This window comes from Leptopilina boulardi, unplaced genomic scaffold, assembly GCF_019393585.1.
Source record: "Leptopilina boulardi isolate dan_hultmark-lab unplaced genomic scaffold, ZJU_Lbou_2.1 LbouV2_150, whole genome shotgun sequence".
NCBI classification, from domain to species: Eukaryota; Metazoa; Arthropoda; class Insecta; order Hymenoptera; family Figitidae; genus Leptopilina; species Leptopilina boulardi.
The window spans coordinates 1,395,496-1,415,114 of record NW_026137697.1 but is presented as its reverse complement, the minus strand read 5'-3'; the positions used below and the strand labels follow the sequence as shown (position 1 = coordinate 1,415,114).

General features: G+C 24.0%; 1 protein-coding gene across 3 annotated transcripts in view; it reads right to left on the bottom strand.

The window, feature by feature from the left end:
* The window catches only part of LOC127276575 (putative polypeptide N-acetylgalactosaminyltransferase 9), a 125,211-nt gene that overhangs the window by 34,348 nt on the left and 71,244 nt on the right, over nt 1–19,619 (bottom strand). For all 3 annotated transcript variants that reach the window (XM_051297105.1, XM_051297107.1, XM_051297106.1), the window contains 2 exons: nt 14,348–15,324; nt 12,371–12,569 (listed from right to left, as the gene is read on the bottom strand). In XM_051297105.1, the coding sequence (XP_051153062.1) occupies nt 12,371–12,569; nt 14,348–14,597 (449 nt within the window). In that variant the 5' untranslated portion in view covers nt 14,598–15,324. The remainder of the gene's footprint in view (nt 1–12,370; nt 12,570–14,347; nt 15,325–19,619) is intronic.

Here is a 19,619-nt window from a genome sequence, read left to right as displayed (position 1 = left end):
GCTTTGAATCTCATACCTCTTGGATAATCAGTGAAAATTGATCGGTGGCACGTACACGCTCGTTATATTCACGTTTGCACAGCTCTTCGACAAATCAAAGTTCTTGAACATCAGAAAGTTCAATTTCAAATGATAAAAATCGGAGTTTTTTTTTTTAATTTACTTTTTTTCTAATTCACAATTATTTTTTTTTATTTAATTTATATTTTTAAATAAATAAATAAAAAGAAGAGCAAATAGGAAAAAAAATATTTTTAAATAATTAATTATAATTGATTAATTATTTAAATATATTATAATAATCATAATAATTACATAATTTTATATATATAATATATATAATACAATATAATTATATTTATTTATATTTCTCTCAATATTATTTGTATTATATTTTATATATTATATATATTTTTTTATTATTTTATATTCTGTTATTTATATTCACAGAAAATTAAAAGGCATTAAAATAAGCTGCAACGCTTATTATTTTAATCCAATTTTGCTTATTTTAATCCATTTTGGTATTAAAATAAGCAAAATTGGATTAAAATAATAAGCGTTGCAGCTTATTTTAATGCCTTTTAATTTTCTGTGTTATTATACGTATAATATAAAATGTAGTTAATTAATCATTTAAATTATAAAAATATTAGGATTTTTTTTTTTATCAAACAAAAATGAGATTTTTTATCGCGTATATAACAATTCGTTCTTATATATATATATAATGTCAATCTGAATCGAGCTATCAATTTAAAAGCAAATTTCTATAGTGATTCATTGCTAGAACGTGTTCACAGCTGAATGCTTACATACAAATAGATACATCTTCGTTATATAGAGAAGAGAGATGCTGTGTGGTTCTATGCACGAGTGACTGCAACAAGAATCACTATTATCAGCGAATTTAAACTAATTTAACTTTTAACATTTTTTAACCTTTTACATTTATAACATTGTTTTCTATGAAACAATTCAAATCATTTTATTTTTATTGGAAATTTTTTTTTTAGATAACAAAAAAAAAACACGAATTATATAATTTTCCTTATGAATAAATAATTTAATAAATTAGACGAAATAAATAATTAAATGAATAATTAATTTTATGAATAATTATTTTTATATACTTAGATAAAATTATTTATTTAAATAATAATTAAAGAATTATTTATTTATATTATAATAATTAATTTAACAATTTAATCATTATTTGAATAATTCAATAATAATTAAAATGATTTATTTACATAAATAATTAAAGAATTATTTATTTATATTATAATAATTAGTTTAACAATTAAATAATTATAATTATTTAAATAATTAAATAATAATTAAAATGATTTATTTACATAAATAATTAAAGAATTATTTATTTATATTATAATAATTAATTTAACAATTAAATAATTATAATTATTTAAATAATTATAAAAATGTTTTTGAAGGAAAAACGTAAATTTTCTGGAATCAAAAATGTAATTTTTTTTTAATAGCAAAATAAATTGACTTTAATAATTAATTTAACAAATTAAAATAATTATTAAACTAATTGTGTAATTAACTGAATATTGAAGAAATTATTAAAGAAATTATTAAACTAATTATTATAAACTAATTATGTTTAATCAATTGATTATTAAAGAAATTATTAAAATAATTGTTGAAATAAATAATTATAAAATTAACAACAATATTGTACCACAAAAAAAAATTAATTATTATTATTAATTATTAATTATTTTTTTTTATATACAGTTAATAGAATTTTTTTTCTCAATACTATTTTAATAGAAATATATTCATGATTTCCTTGGCGAATATCAAGAAGGGGATGAGAGGGGGGGGAGAACCTTTTAATCATTGTCAATGGTCTCTCTCCTCTCTTGTTTCGACAGACAATCACGTGCAGAGATAAACAATACCACTAAAGTTTTCCTGTCTGCGGAAACTTTGGAAGGAATTCTGTCGTCAATTGTACTTCACACACACATATATACAGGAGAGGAGAGAATCATCTCTCTTTGGAAATTTTGTCTATGTGTGTGTGTTAACATCAATAAATAATTTTCTTTAACATTCTTAATTAAAATTAATATTTAAAAAAAAAATGTGTTTCAATATAAATTTAATTTGTAAAAAATAATTTCCGATCAAATTAATATGTTTTTGATTATACGAACGTTGACAATTTTTTTTTTGTTTATAAAAATAAAAATTAAAAATAAAATAAAATAAAATAAAATAAAATACAATAAAATACAATAAAATAAAATAAAATACAATAAAATAAAATACAATACAATAAAATAAAAAAAAATAAAATAAAATAAAATGAAATAAAAATAAAAATGAAATAAATAATTGTTAATTGAGCTAGCATTCGTCTTAATTATTTTCTTGGGGCGAAATTTCTTGGAAAAATTGGCATTCACATTAAGTCACTATATAGAGCGTTGGGCTTACTCGCGAGGAAAATATCGCACAAGAATTGGAAATTCGTATAGAATTCCCTTACTGACAAAGTACTTTTCTCTCTTCTTACGAATCCCCCCCCCCTCCCCCCTTCACTACTGTCGAACATTGCACCACGTTTACGTGTGTATGAGACTAGAGATGTGCGCTTGCTTGAATAATGGAAGGGTAAATGCTTGTTGGCAGTCCAGGTGAATCGAGCAAAAAAAGAAAAAAAAATAGGTGTTCAAAGCTCACCTTTTCTCACACATTTTTAAGAAAAGTCGCGGTGCAATTTTTCATAAAATTATATAGATACGAAAAAATATAGATCTAAATTTCACTATATTTTTTTTTTTTTCCTTTTACACAAAAGTATAAAAATTCTTCAAGCAATAATTCTCACTTGAATTTGAATATAATTTTCTTTTCTTCTATTCTTTTTACCTGAAAAAAAAATCTTCCTTTCGATTTATTTTTATGAGGCAATTATATTCTTTGAAGCGTGGCAGTAGTTATCTCAGCGAACATATATATATATATATATTCCATGTTACGTGTTAGCTTCGCTTCGTAAAATTTAATCGACAAGGTCCGGAAAAGCTTCCTTGAAAATAAAAACTCCAAAACAAAAAAAATTTTTTATTTATAATGATAGTATATTAATTATTTTGCAAAATTAATTTTTTTTTGGGGGAAAAATTTCTCTATGAAAAAATAAACTGATTTTACTTTCATAATTAGAAAATCGACTAATTTCCAAGTTTTGCAACTTTTTTATTTCTCATCTATCTATACTAATCTTTCTCATATACAGTTTATTTTCATTGGAACTAATTTTCGTTAAAAGAAGAAGTTTAAAAAAAAAAATAAAATTCCAAAAAGAGTTTTTTTTTTTTTTTGGTATCGGAGGATACAGTTTCCCAATAATGAAAAATGAAACGTAATGGAAAAAATGCAAGGCATTTGAAATCATATACCTATATTCTAACTTTGAAGATATAGGGAAAAACTTTTCTGGTTCTGTCATGCAATTCGTTTTGTATTCCCTCGATTGTTGGGTCAGATCATACAATTCCTACTGGGCAAGATCGATTTCTCAAGAAACAAGGATGCTTGGTACTCTGGAATCCAATTACCTAGAGCCTCTATTCTGATATATTCTATTCAATGTCGCATTGTACCAAATCGACAGTCAAGAAAACGAGACAATGTTAGTCTGTTACCAAGAGTAATGGGATGAGATTTCATCCAATAAATTTATATATATATAGTGAAAAATCAAAATTTTCATTTATACAATAATTTCATTTATAATTTTAAATAATTTTAATTTACAACTAGCAAAATTAAACGCGCGCAAGAGCGACAAATTGAGTATTTAATTGTTTGTTATAAAAAAATTAAAGATTAATATTATCAATAATAATTTAATTTTTTAGAATATTATTACATATTAAATAATAATAATGAAAATTATATGTTTACAGGCCTCGGATTATATACGACTTTTTTCAAAAATATACGACTTTTATCGACTTATTTTAATAAAATGCGACATTTTTTTTTTAGATTTGAAAAAAAAATGTAAATAAAATACATTTTTTTTAGTATAAAATGTAGATCTTCTTCAGATCTTTTTCAATTCAATTATTTAACAAATTTTGAACTAAAATGATTCTTCACTAAATTCATTATTTTTAATAATTTTAATGAAATACATCACAAATTCAATTATATCAAAATTATTTTTCAATTAAAATTTTTATGAAATTTAACAATTGTTTATAATTTAAAAAAAAAATATCACAATAAAATTGAATTATTTTTTTAAAAGTTTCAATTCAAAAAAAACTAAAATTCAATTATTACCCGAAATTTTAATTCAAAAGCAATTAAAAATCCCATAATTATCCAAAATTTTCAATTTAAAATTTAATTATTTACCAAGTTTTCAATTTAAAAATGAAATAAAATTCAATTATTTTCTAAAATTTCTATTCAAAATTAATTATCCAAATTTTCAATCAAAAATGAACTTCAATTAAATTATTATCCAAAAATTCAATTGAAATTCAATTATTTTCTAAAATTCCAATTCAAAATCAACTAAAATTCAATTCTAATCAAAAATTTTAATTATAAATTAATTAAAATTCAATTTTTTTCAAAAATTTCAATTCAAAATCAACTAAAATTTAATTATTTTCCAAATTTAAATTCAAAATCAACTAAAAGTTAACTAAATACAATTATTTTTCAAAATTTTAATTGAAATTCAAATATTTTTAAAATTTTCCAAAATTTCAATTCAAAATAAACTAAAGTACTATTAACCGATAGTATAGCTCGGGCGGTGAAGCGTCTTGGCTTGCGGTCGCCGAGGTTAAGCACTTCCAAGCACGGTTAGTACTTGGATGGGTGACCGCCTCGGTACCCGCTATAGCCCTGGTGTTTTCGCTGCAATCGAGATATACTAAGCGGGAGGTTTGACGTCGAGGATATGTTTGTGCATTTGGATGACTATTTAAATGTACATTCATGACTCGACAGTCAATAAACCGGCTGTATTCAGTAGAGGTTTTCCGTAGTTTCCCTCTACTCTGATCAAGAAAGGGTCAGGCAAATGCGAATACTTCTAATAAAAGTCGGCTACGGACCGCAATTTGGGGACTTGGGAATTTGGGATTTTCAAAAGGGGAGGAAAGGTGAGGTTAAAAGATGGGGTATAGAGAGCGTAAAAGCCTTAAAAAGGTGTACGCGGGAAATCTAAAAAAAAAAAAAAAAAAAAAAAAAAAAAAAAAAAAAAAAAAACTAAAGTACTATTATTTTCAAAAATTTCAATTCAAAATCAACTAAAATTCAATTGTTTTCTAAATTTAAATTCAAAATCAACTAAAATTTGACTAAAATAAAATTATTTTCCAAAATTTTAATTGAAATTCAATTATTAAAAAAATTTTCAATTTAAAATCAATCACTTACTTTCAATTGAAAATGAACTGAAATTCAATTATTTTCCAAATTTAAAATCAAATAAAATTTAATTATTCTCAAAATTTTGAATTCAAAATTAATTGAATTTTCAATAATTTGAATTTAAAAGCATCTAAAATTTAATTATTTCTAAAATTTTCCATCGAAAATTTTTTTTTTTGAAATTTAATAATTTCAATTATAACTCTAAGGAAATTCAATTATTTTTAACTATTTTAATAATATTCTTTGAAAATTCAACTATCTGAAATCATTTTTCAATTAAAAATGATTTTCAAATTATTGTATTTTGTCCTCATTTTCTAATAAATTTTTAGTGAAATCATCTAAAATTTTAATTACAAAACACTTAAAGTTTCAATTAATTTCAAAAATCTCAATTTCAAATCTTTGAAAATTCAATTAAATTTAAAAAATATTTTCCCAAAAATTGTTTGATAAATTATTTTTAGTTCTGTAAAATTTAATAATTGTTTGAAAATTAACAATAACTTTTGAAATTTAATTATTTCTAAAAATTTCAACTCTAACCCTTCGAAAAGGATTATTATTAAAAAAAAAGATTTTTTATTTAAAAATCTGTAAAATATTTTTGTTAAAATTAAAAAACAAATCCACTTTTTTTTGGAATATAAATCGACTAAAACGACTTTTTTGTGTCTTTAAGTTGATTCGAGGCCTGTGTTTTTATAATTAATATTTAATAGATATTCGTTGGCCCCTGGTACCTTAAAAATTAATTTTTAAAAATAAATTTTTTTCAAATTTCTATCTTGTACGAAATTTCCAGGCGCATCTTTTTTCTCATCATAAATTTTTTGTAAAATTTTTGAATTAATATACAACTTTTAAAAAAATTTCGTTGATAAACGTTGTGTACTTCAGCTTTGTGAATTGAATTTTCGAATTTGGAATTTTAAAGAAACTTATTCCGAAATTTGGAAACACAATTATACAACTTTAGCAAAAATGAGAAAAAGAATTGTCAAAATTTGACACGTCATAAGATTACTATTCAAAAAAATACGTGAAATCAGAAAAGGCCAACTTCTAGTTAGGACAGACCAAGCATTTCATTATTATATATATAATAATTTTAATTATCAATTTCAATTTATAATTTTAATTTTGTTATTTAAAATTTTTTTTTTATTCAAAAATATGAATTTCAAAAAAAATTAAAAATAAAATTATTTATTAAATTAGGCATAATTTTTTGAAAATAAAATATTACTTTGAAAGGATGTTTAATTACATAGAGAAGTGTGCTATATAATAGTTTTGAGGAGTGTTCCAAAATGACAAAGGATTTGTGTTTAACGAAATGCAAAGCGCAGATTTAAGTCTTGACTCGAAATCTTAGGAAACTTGTCAAGACACGGAAACAATTAAACAACAATCTTCTATATTTAGGAAGCGTCAATAAATTCAAACGAGTTGAAAATTATTCAAAAAGGCTTGTAATTTGCTTCAAAATATTAATTTACACTCTTTAAATTTGGAAATAGTCAAAAAAAAAAAAAAAAAATTCCAATAAACAATTAAAAAAAAGAAATTAATTAGAAATTTCAATAATTTAATTATAAACATTATTTATTTTTATTTTATTATTATTAAATTAATGATTAATTTATTTTTGGCGGAATATAAAATTTCAAGTTAAAATTTTCCTAAGATAAAAAATTATGAAAAATTAATTTTTTTTTAAACAAATATTTTCCATATTATTTATATTGTATATGAATCAAGTTTAAAACACAACATGAAAATTTTCTGTTTGGTGTAAATTGTACCAGAGAAAGCTGAGCTTCTCCAACAAGTGACACCAAAGTTAAATTACAGTATATAACCGGATACGGAAGTTTATTTAATTACAGTTATTAGTTAATAAAGGTTGACCATTGTCAAAACACATTTCAACAGAAAACTATTTTATTTTCTTATCAGTAAAAAAAATATTTAATTTTTCATATTTAATAAATTTTTAATTTTTTTAATAAAAATGTTTTTTAATTTATATAGAATAAAAATTCTTCTATTAAATAAAAAATAATAAATTAAAAAATGGTCCTTCTTTTTTTGCACGAATATTCATAAAATAATCACTGTATATATATATATGTAGAAAAAGCAGAAGGGACAATTTTAAATTTTTCAACGGAACATTTATATTTCATTGTCTCGCGAAAAATGCATGAAAGGTTATTCAACGATTATTGTGCACTGGTATACGAAATTGTGCGGATTTTTCTCTATAGCAACTCTTACTATCAATTTAAAGTCTCAAAAAAAGCCTTTTTACATGTAAATTTAAGTGCCTGTGTTTATTTTACTAAACAACTCTTAAATTCAGAGTAAAATACCATAATTTGATAATAATTATTTCTTCTTTTAGAAATTATTACATTTAAATTTTTTTCTCATATATATATGAGAAAAAAATTTAAATGTAATAATTTATATATATATAAATGCGCTTATATAAAAACCATAAAAGTTACAATCAAATAAAAACTATAAAATTTACAATCAAAGAAAAACTATAAAATTTACAATCGAGTAAAAAACTATAAAATTTACAATTAAATAAAAACTATAAAATTTACAATTAAATAAGAACTATGAAATTTACAATTAAATAAAAACTATAAAATTTTCAAATTAAATAAAATATGTAAAATTTACCATTTTGTCTCTAACTTCGAATTAGTAAAAAATTAAAAATATTAACTAATTTGAATTAGTGACTCACTGCTTGCTTTTAAATTTGTTAAATCTTACTAATTCGATAGTAAAAAATTTTTTTTTTACTATTAGTTAAATTTTACGAATTCTTCAGTAAAAAAAAATTCATTAGTTAAATTTGAGTAATTAAATAGTAAACAAATTTTTTCAACTATTAAATAGTTATATTTTACTAATTCGATGGTAAAAAAATATTTTTTACTATTAATTTGTAAAACGTAAATATTTAATAGTAGAAAAAAATTTTAACTAATAAATTAGTAAAATTCAGCTAATGAATCGTGATAATAATTAGTAAATGAATTCTATGAATTAGTAAAATTTAACTAATAACGATTTTTTTTTACTATTTTTAGTAAAATTTAACTAATAACGATTTTTTTTACTATTTTTAGTTAAATTTAACTAATTCAAAAGCAAAAAACTAATTCTTAGTTAAAATTTTTACAAATTCAGATTTAGCAAGTAAATTGAATAAAATTTACAGTGAAATAAAAACTAAATTAGTAAATTTTCGTACATTGGTAAATAATAATTGTATTTTCTAATATGTAAATAATTAGTATTGAAGTCTTTACTTGCATAAATGAAATGAATTGCAGATGTCACAGTTTACGAGATATTGCAAGGTAAACTTGAATATTATCTATATGGAACATTGTTGGAGATAACCAGGTATGAGCGCACATCTGCATTCGAGTTAGTGCGTTTGTTTCATCCTCCCTCTCTCTCTCTCACTTGCTCTATCCCAAACCCTATCCTCAGCATCAACAACATAGTGGAAATGGTACACCATTTACGCCAAACCCCACCTTCTTGCTAATTTCACGTCAGAAAATACACTAACACAATAATTGGCTCTGTTGGCAAATGTCGTGAAAGACGGTCCCTTATTAAACTAAAAGCCAAAAACCTTTTTCAAAGGAAAAGTCAAAAAAAAAAAAATTTTCTACACTAAAATCCACATGGCGAAACAAAGCGGAGAGTAGAATTTAATGGTTAATGCCCTTTTTCGGTTGTCTTCATTCTTTCACAGGTCTTATTGCACATGAGGGTAGGGGAAAAAAAATTACCTTCAACTTTGAACCTCTTTCAGTACACTCAGTTTCAAAATTAAAAAAAATATATATTTTTAAAATACTTCAAATTATTATTTATTGCCTTTCGAAATAAATCATTTTTTATTTTTAAATTAAAAAAATAATATTTTTAATTGGAAAAATATTTATTTTACTACAAAGAAAATTATTAAATATATCTATATAATGAGAAAATTAGTTTGTTTTTTTTTTTTTTGCAAATGTCCAATTTTAAAACAACTTAAAAAAAAAAGCAATTTTTGTCCCCCATTTTAAAAACTTGATATAAAACACAAGTTTAATTAATTTTTAGCCCGAGTGTACTGACTACAAACTAAAACTTCTTAAACTCGAATGAGAAGTGTATTACATTTACTTCATCTGCATAGTTGAATAGATATAGAGAATATTCTAAGAAAATTTCAGCGGAAAATTCTGATAAACACGATGCAGAGACTAGAATTTTCTTAAAATAAAAGCAAAGTGATCTAGACAATATGTAACATAAAATTTACAAAAAAAAAAAAAAAAAAAACTGAAATTTTTCTCCAAAAATTAGAAAATTTTTAAAGATAGATTTTTCCCAACATGCCAATTGATTTTTAATTAAAATTAAATTTTAATCTTCAAAAATAGAAATTTTTTTTTGTTCCTCTAAAAAATTGGAAACTTCTTGAATAAGGACAGAGATTTATGTGTGTTCCTCTAAAAAATTTGAAAATTCTTGAATAAGGGCAGAGATTTTTTCCCAACAATTGATTTTTAATTAAAATTAAATTTTAATCTTCAAAAACAGAAATTTTTTTTTGTTCCTCTAAAAAATTGGAAACTTCTTGAATAAGGGCAGAGATTTTTTTTTGTTCCTCTAAAAAATTGGAAACTTCTTGAATAAGGACAGAGATTTTTGTTTGTTCCTCTAAAAAATTGGAAACTTCTTGAATAAGGACTGAGATTTTTTTTTGGTTCCTCTAAAAAATTGGAAAATTCTTGAATAAGGGCAGAAATTTTTTCCCAACAATTGATCTTTAATTAAAATTAATTTTTAATTTTTAAAAAGTGAAATTTTTTTTGTTCCTCTAAAAAATTGGAAACTTCTTGAATAAGGACAGAGATTTTTGTTTGTTCCTCTAAAAAATTGGAAACTTCTTGAATAAGGAAAGAGAATTTTTTTGTTCCTCTAAAAAATTAGAAAATTCTTGAATAAGGGCAGAGATTTTTTTCCAACAATTGATTTTTAATTAAAATTAAATTTTAATCTTCAAAAACAGAAATTTTTTTTGTTCCTCTAAAAAATTGGAAACTTCTTGAATAAGGGCAGAGATTTTTTTTTGTTCCTCTAAAAAATTGGAAACTTCTTGAATAAGGACAGAGATTTTTTTTGTTCCTCTAAAAAATTGGAAACTTCTTGAATAAGGACAGAGATTTTTTTTTGTTCCTCTAAAAAATTGGAAAATTCTTGAATAAGGGCAGAAATTTTTTCCCAACAATTGATTTTTAATTAAAATTAATTTTTAATTTTAAAAAAGTGAAATTTTTTTTGTTCCTCTCGAAAATTGGAAAATTCTTGAATAAGGACAGAGATTTTTTTTTTCCTCTAAAAAATTGGAAAATTCTTGAATAAGGGCAGACATTTTTTCCCAACAATTGATTTTTAATTAAAATTAATTTTTAATTTTAAAAAAGGTGAAATTTTTTTTGTTCCTCTCGAAAATTGGAAAATTCTTGAATATTGGCAGAGATTTTTTCCCAACATGCTAATTGCGATACTCGATATAATATATATATATATGTATATGTGGTGCGATGTCAGCGACAACAGGCGCTCTTAAGGAAGTTTACCCACCTGTCCTGATAATGTCGCTTAATATCATGTAAATGTAAATTAATATTCATGGAACTAATTCCCCTTTGCGCACAATTCTCTCTACTGTGTGAAAGTTTCGGTCCAAAATTTACGATCGGCCGCAAAACATATTTCCTAACGAAATCGTACGCTATATATATATATATATATATATATATACGCGAACTGCTGCACCAGCACAAAGTGTGCGCAGCTTCTGCTTCTACTCGACGGTGCCAGAATAATGATAATAATTTTCTTTGCTGTTGGACACGCTGCAGAGGCAATTTCTCAAACGTAAAGTCTCGTTTCAACTCGTTGGGAAAAGCCATGTAAAAAATGTAAGACTTCCCACACTTTTTAAAGCGTAGAATAAAGCACAAGGGACTCTTAAACTTTTTCAACTAACTTTCTATATATTATATTGAGAAATAATACAATAGTTTCAATTTGAAAATAAGAATTACCCAAAAAATAATTTTTCAGGCACAATTATGAAAATGAAAAACAAAAAACCTCGGAAAAGAGACAAAATTGTCGTTTCTAAAGATCCACAGCTGCGAGTCACGTGAAAACTGCCTAGTGAGCTTCAATAGTAGTAAAACGAAAAGACCTCTTGTTCTCGATTCCACTCGGTTTTACCACGATGATAACCATAACCACTAGCAAGTGTGTTTCGTACCCCGTTTCAAAAAATTCGGTGAACAATATGTTTTTCTTTTCGCATCTCATTTCTCTTCAAAATGATAATTACAAAACTCACAAAATGAAGCTATGCGCAAAAAAAAGGAAAAAATATTGAGGAAAAAAACTCTCAAAATGAAAACGTTAATAAAGACTTCGTAAATAAAAAAGTTTTGTAATTTTTCAATTTTAATATTATTTTATAATTAATATTATTAATTATTATAAATAATAATTAAATCAATTGAATTTTTTTTGTATATTCTTAAAAAGAAACAAAATCAATCTGTTCGACATCCAATATCCACTTATAAATATAAAACATCAATATATCGTTAATCAAGCGAAAAAAAATCACTGGATTGAAATTATAAATATCTATTTAAATATGAATTACAGTGACAAGTGGAATACTAATTAACATTTTAATTAGAAAATTATAAAAACTTAATCAAAAAGTCAATAACCAATTCAAAAATTGAAAACTTTTTACAAAATTCAGATTTAGAATAATTTTAATTTATAATAAATTTTCAATTTATAAAAAATAAAAATGACTCACCATGGATCCCGAGGATCTGGCAGTGTCCTGTGAACTGAGATGAGATCACTGACATATTGATTAAAGGCGTTATTTAACCATCCATCGTCCACTAATTTTTTTATCTCAACAGTAAGATTTGTTGGTAAAACCACTGGTCTTCCATTCTCACCAGGTGCTGCAGGATCTATATCTCTTGGAGCTAAAAGAACTCCGCCACCTGTGTTGATAAAAAAAAATTATCAGTTTTTTGAAAAATGAACCCATAAAAATTATTATCGCCATAGAAATCTATCATACCAACTGATGGTAAAACAGGTTTTTTGAAAATTAAAATATAAAAAATTACCGACATAGAAATCTACTTTACCGACTGATGGTAAAATAGGTTTTTTATAAAAAATATAAAAAATTACCGACGTAGAAATCTACCTTACCGACTGATGGTAAAATAGGTTTTTTTGGAAGATTAAAATATAAAAATTACAGATATAGAAATCCACCTTACCATCAATCGGTAAGGTAGATTTCTGTGGCAGTAATTTTTATCTTTTAATTTTCCAAAAAAAACCTATTTTACCATCAGTCGGTAAGGTAGATTTCTAGGTCGTTAATTTATATATTTTTATTTTCAAAAAACCTGTTTTAACATCAATCGGTAAGGTAGATTTCTATGTCGTTAAATTTTTATATTTTAATTTTCCAAAATTTTCTTTACCATCAGTCAATAAGGTAGATTTCTGTGTTAGTAATTTTATATTTTAATTTTCCAAAAAAAACCTACTTTACCATCAGTCGGCAAGGTAGATTTCTAGGTCGGTAATTTTTATATTTCAAAAAACCTGTTTCACCATCAGTCGGCAAGGTAGATTTCTATGTCAGTAATTTTTTATATTTTAATTTTTTAAAAAAATCCTATTTTACTATCAGTCGGTAAAGTATATTTCCAGATCGGTAATTTTTATTTTAAAAAAACTTCTTTTACCAGCAGTCGGCAAGATAGATTTTTAGGTCAGTAATTTATATATTTTTATTTTTCAAAATTTTTACTATCTGTCAATAAGGTAGATTTCTGTGCCGCTAATTTTTTATGTTTTAATTTTACAAAAACCTGTTTACCATCAGTCAGTAAGGTAGATTTCTATGTCGGTAATATTTTCGTTTATTTATTTTTCAAAATTTTTAATATATGTCGGTAAGGTAGATTTCTAGGTTGGTAATGTTTATATTAGCATTTTCCAAAAAAAACATGTTTTACCATTACTTGGTAAGGTAGATTTCTAGGTCGGTAATTTTTATTTTTAAAAAATTTATTATCAGTCGGTAAGGTAGATTTATATCTCGATAATTTTTATATTTTAATTTTGAAAATCGGATTTTTTAATTTACATGTATCACAGTGAAAATGCATTAGTCAATGAAATGAAATAAATTAATCTACCAATAAAAATGTTTGTTATACTAAATTTTTAAACCCAGGCAACAGTATTTGATAAAAAAAATCAATGTCCTTGAAAATGTAGTAATTAATTTTAAAAAAAAATTATCTATTATGTAATGTTTAGAGAAAAAAAAATATCACTAAGAAACTAACACACGAGATATGAAATGAAGTGATAAAATTTCTCTAGAAGATAATCATGATTTTGATGACCATATCGCTATCATAACAACACCATCATGTATGTATGAGTTCCTAAGAGCTTTCTTGCGTTTGCCTATACTATCTTTTACTAGAATATTATCCTCTCTCTCTCTATATATATATATATATATTTTGTAAGCACTAGACATATACTGGAATGGTACGTCTGCTATAGTGCTTCTGAAAATAATTTTATCCCATTGGACCAAAGTTGGACTCGAGCGTACAGTTGCAATAAAGGGAAACGACAAATTGCTTTAGTGCTCGGTTTTCATGTAATGTTTTATGTCGAATTTTTAAAATTAGAAAAAGTAATTCTCTTTTTTTTTAAAAAAAAAAAATAAAACACATACCTTGCTCGGGAACACCTTGGTTGATTTTTGGTTTACTCTGTCCATTGCCAGGTGTTTCTCTTCTGAGAGATTGTGCCGGTGGAACAAAGCCATTGGCAACTTGTGGTACACCAAGTGCTGAAGGTCCAAGATCTTGAACAGCAACCGCTGTACGATCCTCAGTGTAAAGAAGAAAACAAACTGTGATCCATATTGCGCCGCCCAACACTGCAATTTTCAACCACAGCGATCTTCGTCGTGGAAAAACCATTTTCTTTTTTTTCTATTTTTATTTTTTACTGTTAAATTACTCTCTTTTTTCGATTTTCACCTTTTTTTTCTCTCTTTCTTAACCTTCCGCTATCTTAGCAGCATCTTTTGACCTTCTTTTTTTCTCTCTCTCTCTCTCTTTCCTCTTGTTTACTCAGCAGCCACTCTTATCTCGTTAGTAGTAATAGTCTTTTCCTCGCAAAGTTTCAACTTCAGAATGCTAATTAAACCGCACAGAGAGATTTCTATTCAATTGAAATCATTTTCACTGGCAAACTTTCTGGTAGGCCGAATCATTTGATAGTGATCTTCGATTCGTTAAGAGAGATCTTTAGCACTCGAAGGATCTCCGATAGCATTCCATCGATCCTGCGATAAAAGCCGACTTCGAATTGAGCACTCGTAAAACATTCTCAAGGATTTCTCTCTACAATATATATATATATAGATATATATATATATATACACAGATATGTAGTTAATCGATTTCTGCACACAATTGAGCCTGTTACTTCTTTTTTGACACTTTTTAATTAATTATTATCACAGTGATTTTTTTTTTTGGCAATTTTTTTTTTCATTCCTTAGAATTTTTTTTCTTTTTATATAATTAAATTATCTGTGATATGAATAGTTTCTGAATGATATTTTTTATTGATAAATATGATTGACGTCCTCAATGATATATTTTTTTCCGTAATGTCACCGTATTCTTCTCATTATGGATTCTGGAACAAAAATTAATAATTATTATTATTTTGGCTGATATATAATTATTATATTATTTTTTTTTTTTTATTAATACTTATTTACTAAATATTTTTTTCCTTGACCTTTTTTAAAAAAATAAAAAAATAATTTATTATGTATTATTTTATATATTTTATTAAAAAATATATTTAATATTTATAATTATTTTTTATTTATTTTTGATATGAAATAGAAAAACTTTTAACAGATTTATATATACAAATTGATTAATGGATGAATTTTTTTACCTTAAAAAATAATTAACATTTTAAAAAAATAATAATAAATACCTAGGTAAATTAAAAATTTAATTAAAACTCGTCAATAATTAAATGTCTCTATCAAAATACTATTGTCAAGACTGATCAGTTTTGAAATTATTATAGAAAATGACACGCGTGAAAACAAGGTCATTAAACTTATTTCAAATAAAGATAGACGTTACGAATATTTTCTATCATTACGGAAATGAAGATAACAGTTACTAAAATATTTAATTAAGCATTTGTAATAAAATACAAAAGTTATTCATTCTTCAAATAGAGTTTATTTATAATTTATATAAAAAACTATTTGATTCAAGTAAATATTTATTTGATAATAAATTGATTATTTTGAAGCAAATAATTTTTTCCAGTATTTTTTAATTTTTTTTCAGTTTAAATATTATATATATATATATGAAGTGAGGTCAATAAATGTTAAATAATATGAGGGTAGTGTAGATTAAATTCTGTTTGATTTGACAAGTAAAATGATCTTTCAATTACTGCAGATGTCACAAAGGGAACAAGTATAAAATTAAACCATAATCAGATTTCACTCGCGCAGGTAATTCCTTGCGATTCCCAGGATATCCGGATTTCACACATCCATCGTTAATTAGAAAAATTAAATTATCACACACACACATATATATACTGTATGGTTAAATACTGGGAAAATTATAAATAAAAATACAATAAAATAAAAAACAATATATAAAACAATACATAATAGAAATATAATAAAATATATATAAAAAAAAATAATAAAATATAATAATAATAATATATATATAATAATAAATAAATAAATAAATAAATAAATATATATATATATATATATATATATATATATATATATAATGAAAATAATAATAATGAACAATGTGGAATTTTTTCTTATAAATGCATTAATCTTATTTTTTTTTTATTTTCCCATTATGACCTTTTCATTTATTTGAATAATTTATTTAAGTATTTTTCAATGCTCGCTCCTTGAATTTTCCGTCACGTACTCTTTCAAAAGATCAAATTCCACTCGAGTAACCTTTTACTATGGATGAAAATTCCAAAGAATATAACGGTATACCGATCAGTGTGTTATTCAGGAATTTTGTCAAAGCAAATAAATTCTCGCACATTTGAGAATCGATCGAGACACGTGTGTGCATTTGAATACGTTTGTTATATACATATATATATATATATAGAAAATAGAGAGTTATAGATTATGTGTATATATTTATATATAAAGCGTGTATCGCGATTTCCTGATGATGTTCGGACAGTACAGCACGTGCAATGTAAAACGTGCGTGTATTACTGTGCACCATGTACAGATTTCCAGAGATAATGTGTCACTGACACTATATGGGACGAGCTACTAATGAGAGAAAAGTGCAATTGCATGTTTGCGCTAAAGGCCGAGTTACGTAAATTCACATCGATTATGAATATATATATATATATATATATATATATATAGAGAGAGAGGGAAAAAAGAAAAAAAAAATCAATCAACGTTCGTAATCTCACGACAAGATTGTCGAAATATAAAAATTTTCAACGCCACGTTTATCGCTGTTAAAATTCCCTTGTAGGATGTTTTTTTTTTTTTTTATAAGATCAAGTTTCCTGGATATGATGCAAAGGAAGAACATGCGCATGTTGGACGATAAGAGTACAATTATACTTTTTTGTTGCATTTTTTTTTTTTTTTTTTGAGCAATTCAAGGGAAATATAATCACGACCTAGTCAAGTCAAATATAACATTGCTGTAAGAGTCTCTATAATTAAAATATTTAATATAGTAAAAAAATAAATTTGAAATGAAAAACAATTTTTTTTTTAGTAAAATTTAACTTTAGAATAAAAGGTTTTTAGTAATGAATTAGTATTTACTAAAATGTTTTACTATTAATTAAAAAAATGTTACTAAAAAGGAAAGACGAATCAGGTTCGTTAAAATTTTTACTTAGTACTCTCTAAATCTGAATTAGTAAAAATGTTTACTAATTTAAATTAGTGACTCACTTTTTGCTTTAGAATTAGTTAAATTTTATAAAAATTATCGCCATAGAAATCTACCTTACCAACTGATGGTAAAACAGGTTTTTTTGAAAATTATTATATAAAATTACCGACATTGAAATCTACTTTACCGACTGATGGTAAAATAGGGTTTTTAAAAATAAAAATAATTATCGACGTAGAAATCTACCTTACCGACTGATGGTGAAATAGGTTTTTTTTTAGAAAATTAAAATATAAAAATTACAGATATAGAAATCCACCTTACTTTCAGTCGGTAAGGTAGATTTCTGTGGCCGTAATATTTATATTTTAATTTTCCAAAAACCTATTTTACCATCAGTCGGCAAGGTATATTTCTAGGTCGTTAATTTTTATATTTTTATTTTCAAAAAAACCTGTTTTACCATCAATCGGTAAGGTAGACTTCTATGTCGGCAATTTTTATATTTAAATTTTCCAAAATTTTCTTTACTATCAGTCAATAAGGTAGATTTCTGTGTCAGTAATTTTATATTTTAATTTTCCAAAATTTTCCACTAAAAAGGAAAGACAAATCAGGTTCGTTAAAATTTTTACTTAGTACTCTCTAAATCTGAATTAGTGAAAATGTTTACTAATTTAAATTAGTGATTCACTTTTTGCTTTTGAATTAGTAAAATTTTAATAATTATTAGTAACTTTTACTAACAATTAGTAAAATTTAATTAATTCTAAAGCAAAAAGTGAGTGACTAATCTAAATTAGTAAAGATTTTTACTAATTCAAATTTAGAGAGTAAGTGGTTTTCAAAATTATTTTGAAGATAAAAATGTTTTCTATATATCCCTCCATATTTGTTGTCACATACAATCTCATAAAATTGTAAGATATTACAAGACAGCAGTAGGGCGGCTGTCAAGTTGTAACTCTATGGCTGACAGATAAGAATGTATGAGAACAATACTTTCAGTAAAAATACCATGTCTACAATTCCTTTATTCTCTTTTTCACCAAAAGCGCACATATTCCCTGGAGTTTAAGCGCGTTTGGTGCTTCAGCGTGTCGTCTCTCGTTGAAATGATTGAATATTTCAACGAATGTCTCGCTGATATCAGTTTATTCAAATGGGATACTTTTTGAATCATCACCCATATATATGTGTATGTATTTCCTTGAGAAAAATTCTTATATCGAAAAATGGTACCCCATCTCATATTTAAAAAAAAAAAAAAAAAAATTCTCTATTTTTGTTGAAATAAATTTTTTACTATTTTATATTCTGTATGGTCTTCATCTTTTATAAAAGATGGTTCGTGAGATAACTAATTTAATTGAGTTGATTTTTTTTTTCTTCACATATTTTTCTTTTTAAAGTTGTCAAGTTCTGAAGTAGTTAAAAGGTTGATGTTATAAAGGTGTCAAGAGACCCTTCAGCTCGAGACAATGTACTTAAAGAAATCATGTTATATACCTTCCTTCTTATCGGAATCAGCTAATTTCTACTAATTTTTAGACAGCTCTTACTAAAAACTTTAGTAAATAAGAAATATTACTAAAAATATATTTTTTATATTTTACTCTAAATTTCTAATTTTCAGTCAGTTTTCACTAAAATTTTAGTAAAATAAAAAGAAAAAAAAACATTACAATAATAATATTTTACTAAAAATATGTGAAAATTTTTACTAACTTTTAGAAATTTTTCTTTAAATCTTGAGTAAAAAAATTACTAAAAATAGAATTCAAAATAGAAGAATATAAATATTAAACTAATTTAAATTAGTAAAACATTTTAGTAATTTTTAGTTATTCTTTACTAAAATTTTAGTGAAAAAAGAATTACAATAATAATATTTTACTAAAAATATGTGAAAATTTTTACTAACTTTTAGAAATTTTTCTCTAAAACTTGAGTAAAAAAATTACTAAAAATAGAATTCGAAATAGAAGAATACAAATATTATAAATATTAAATATTAAATATAAATATTATTAA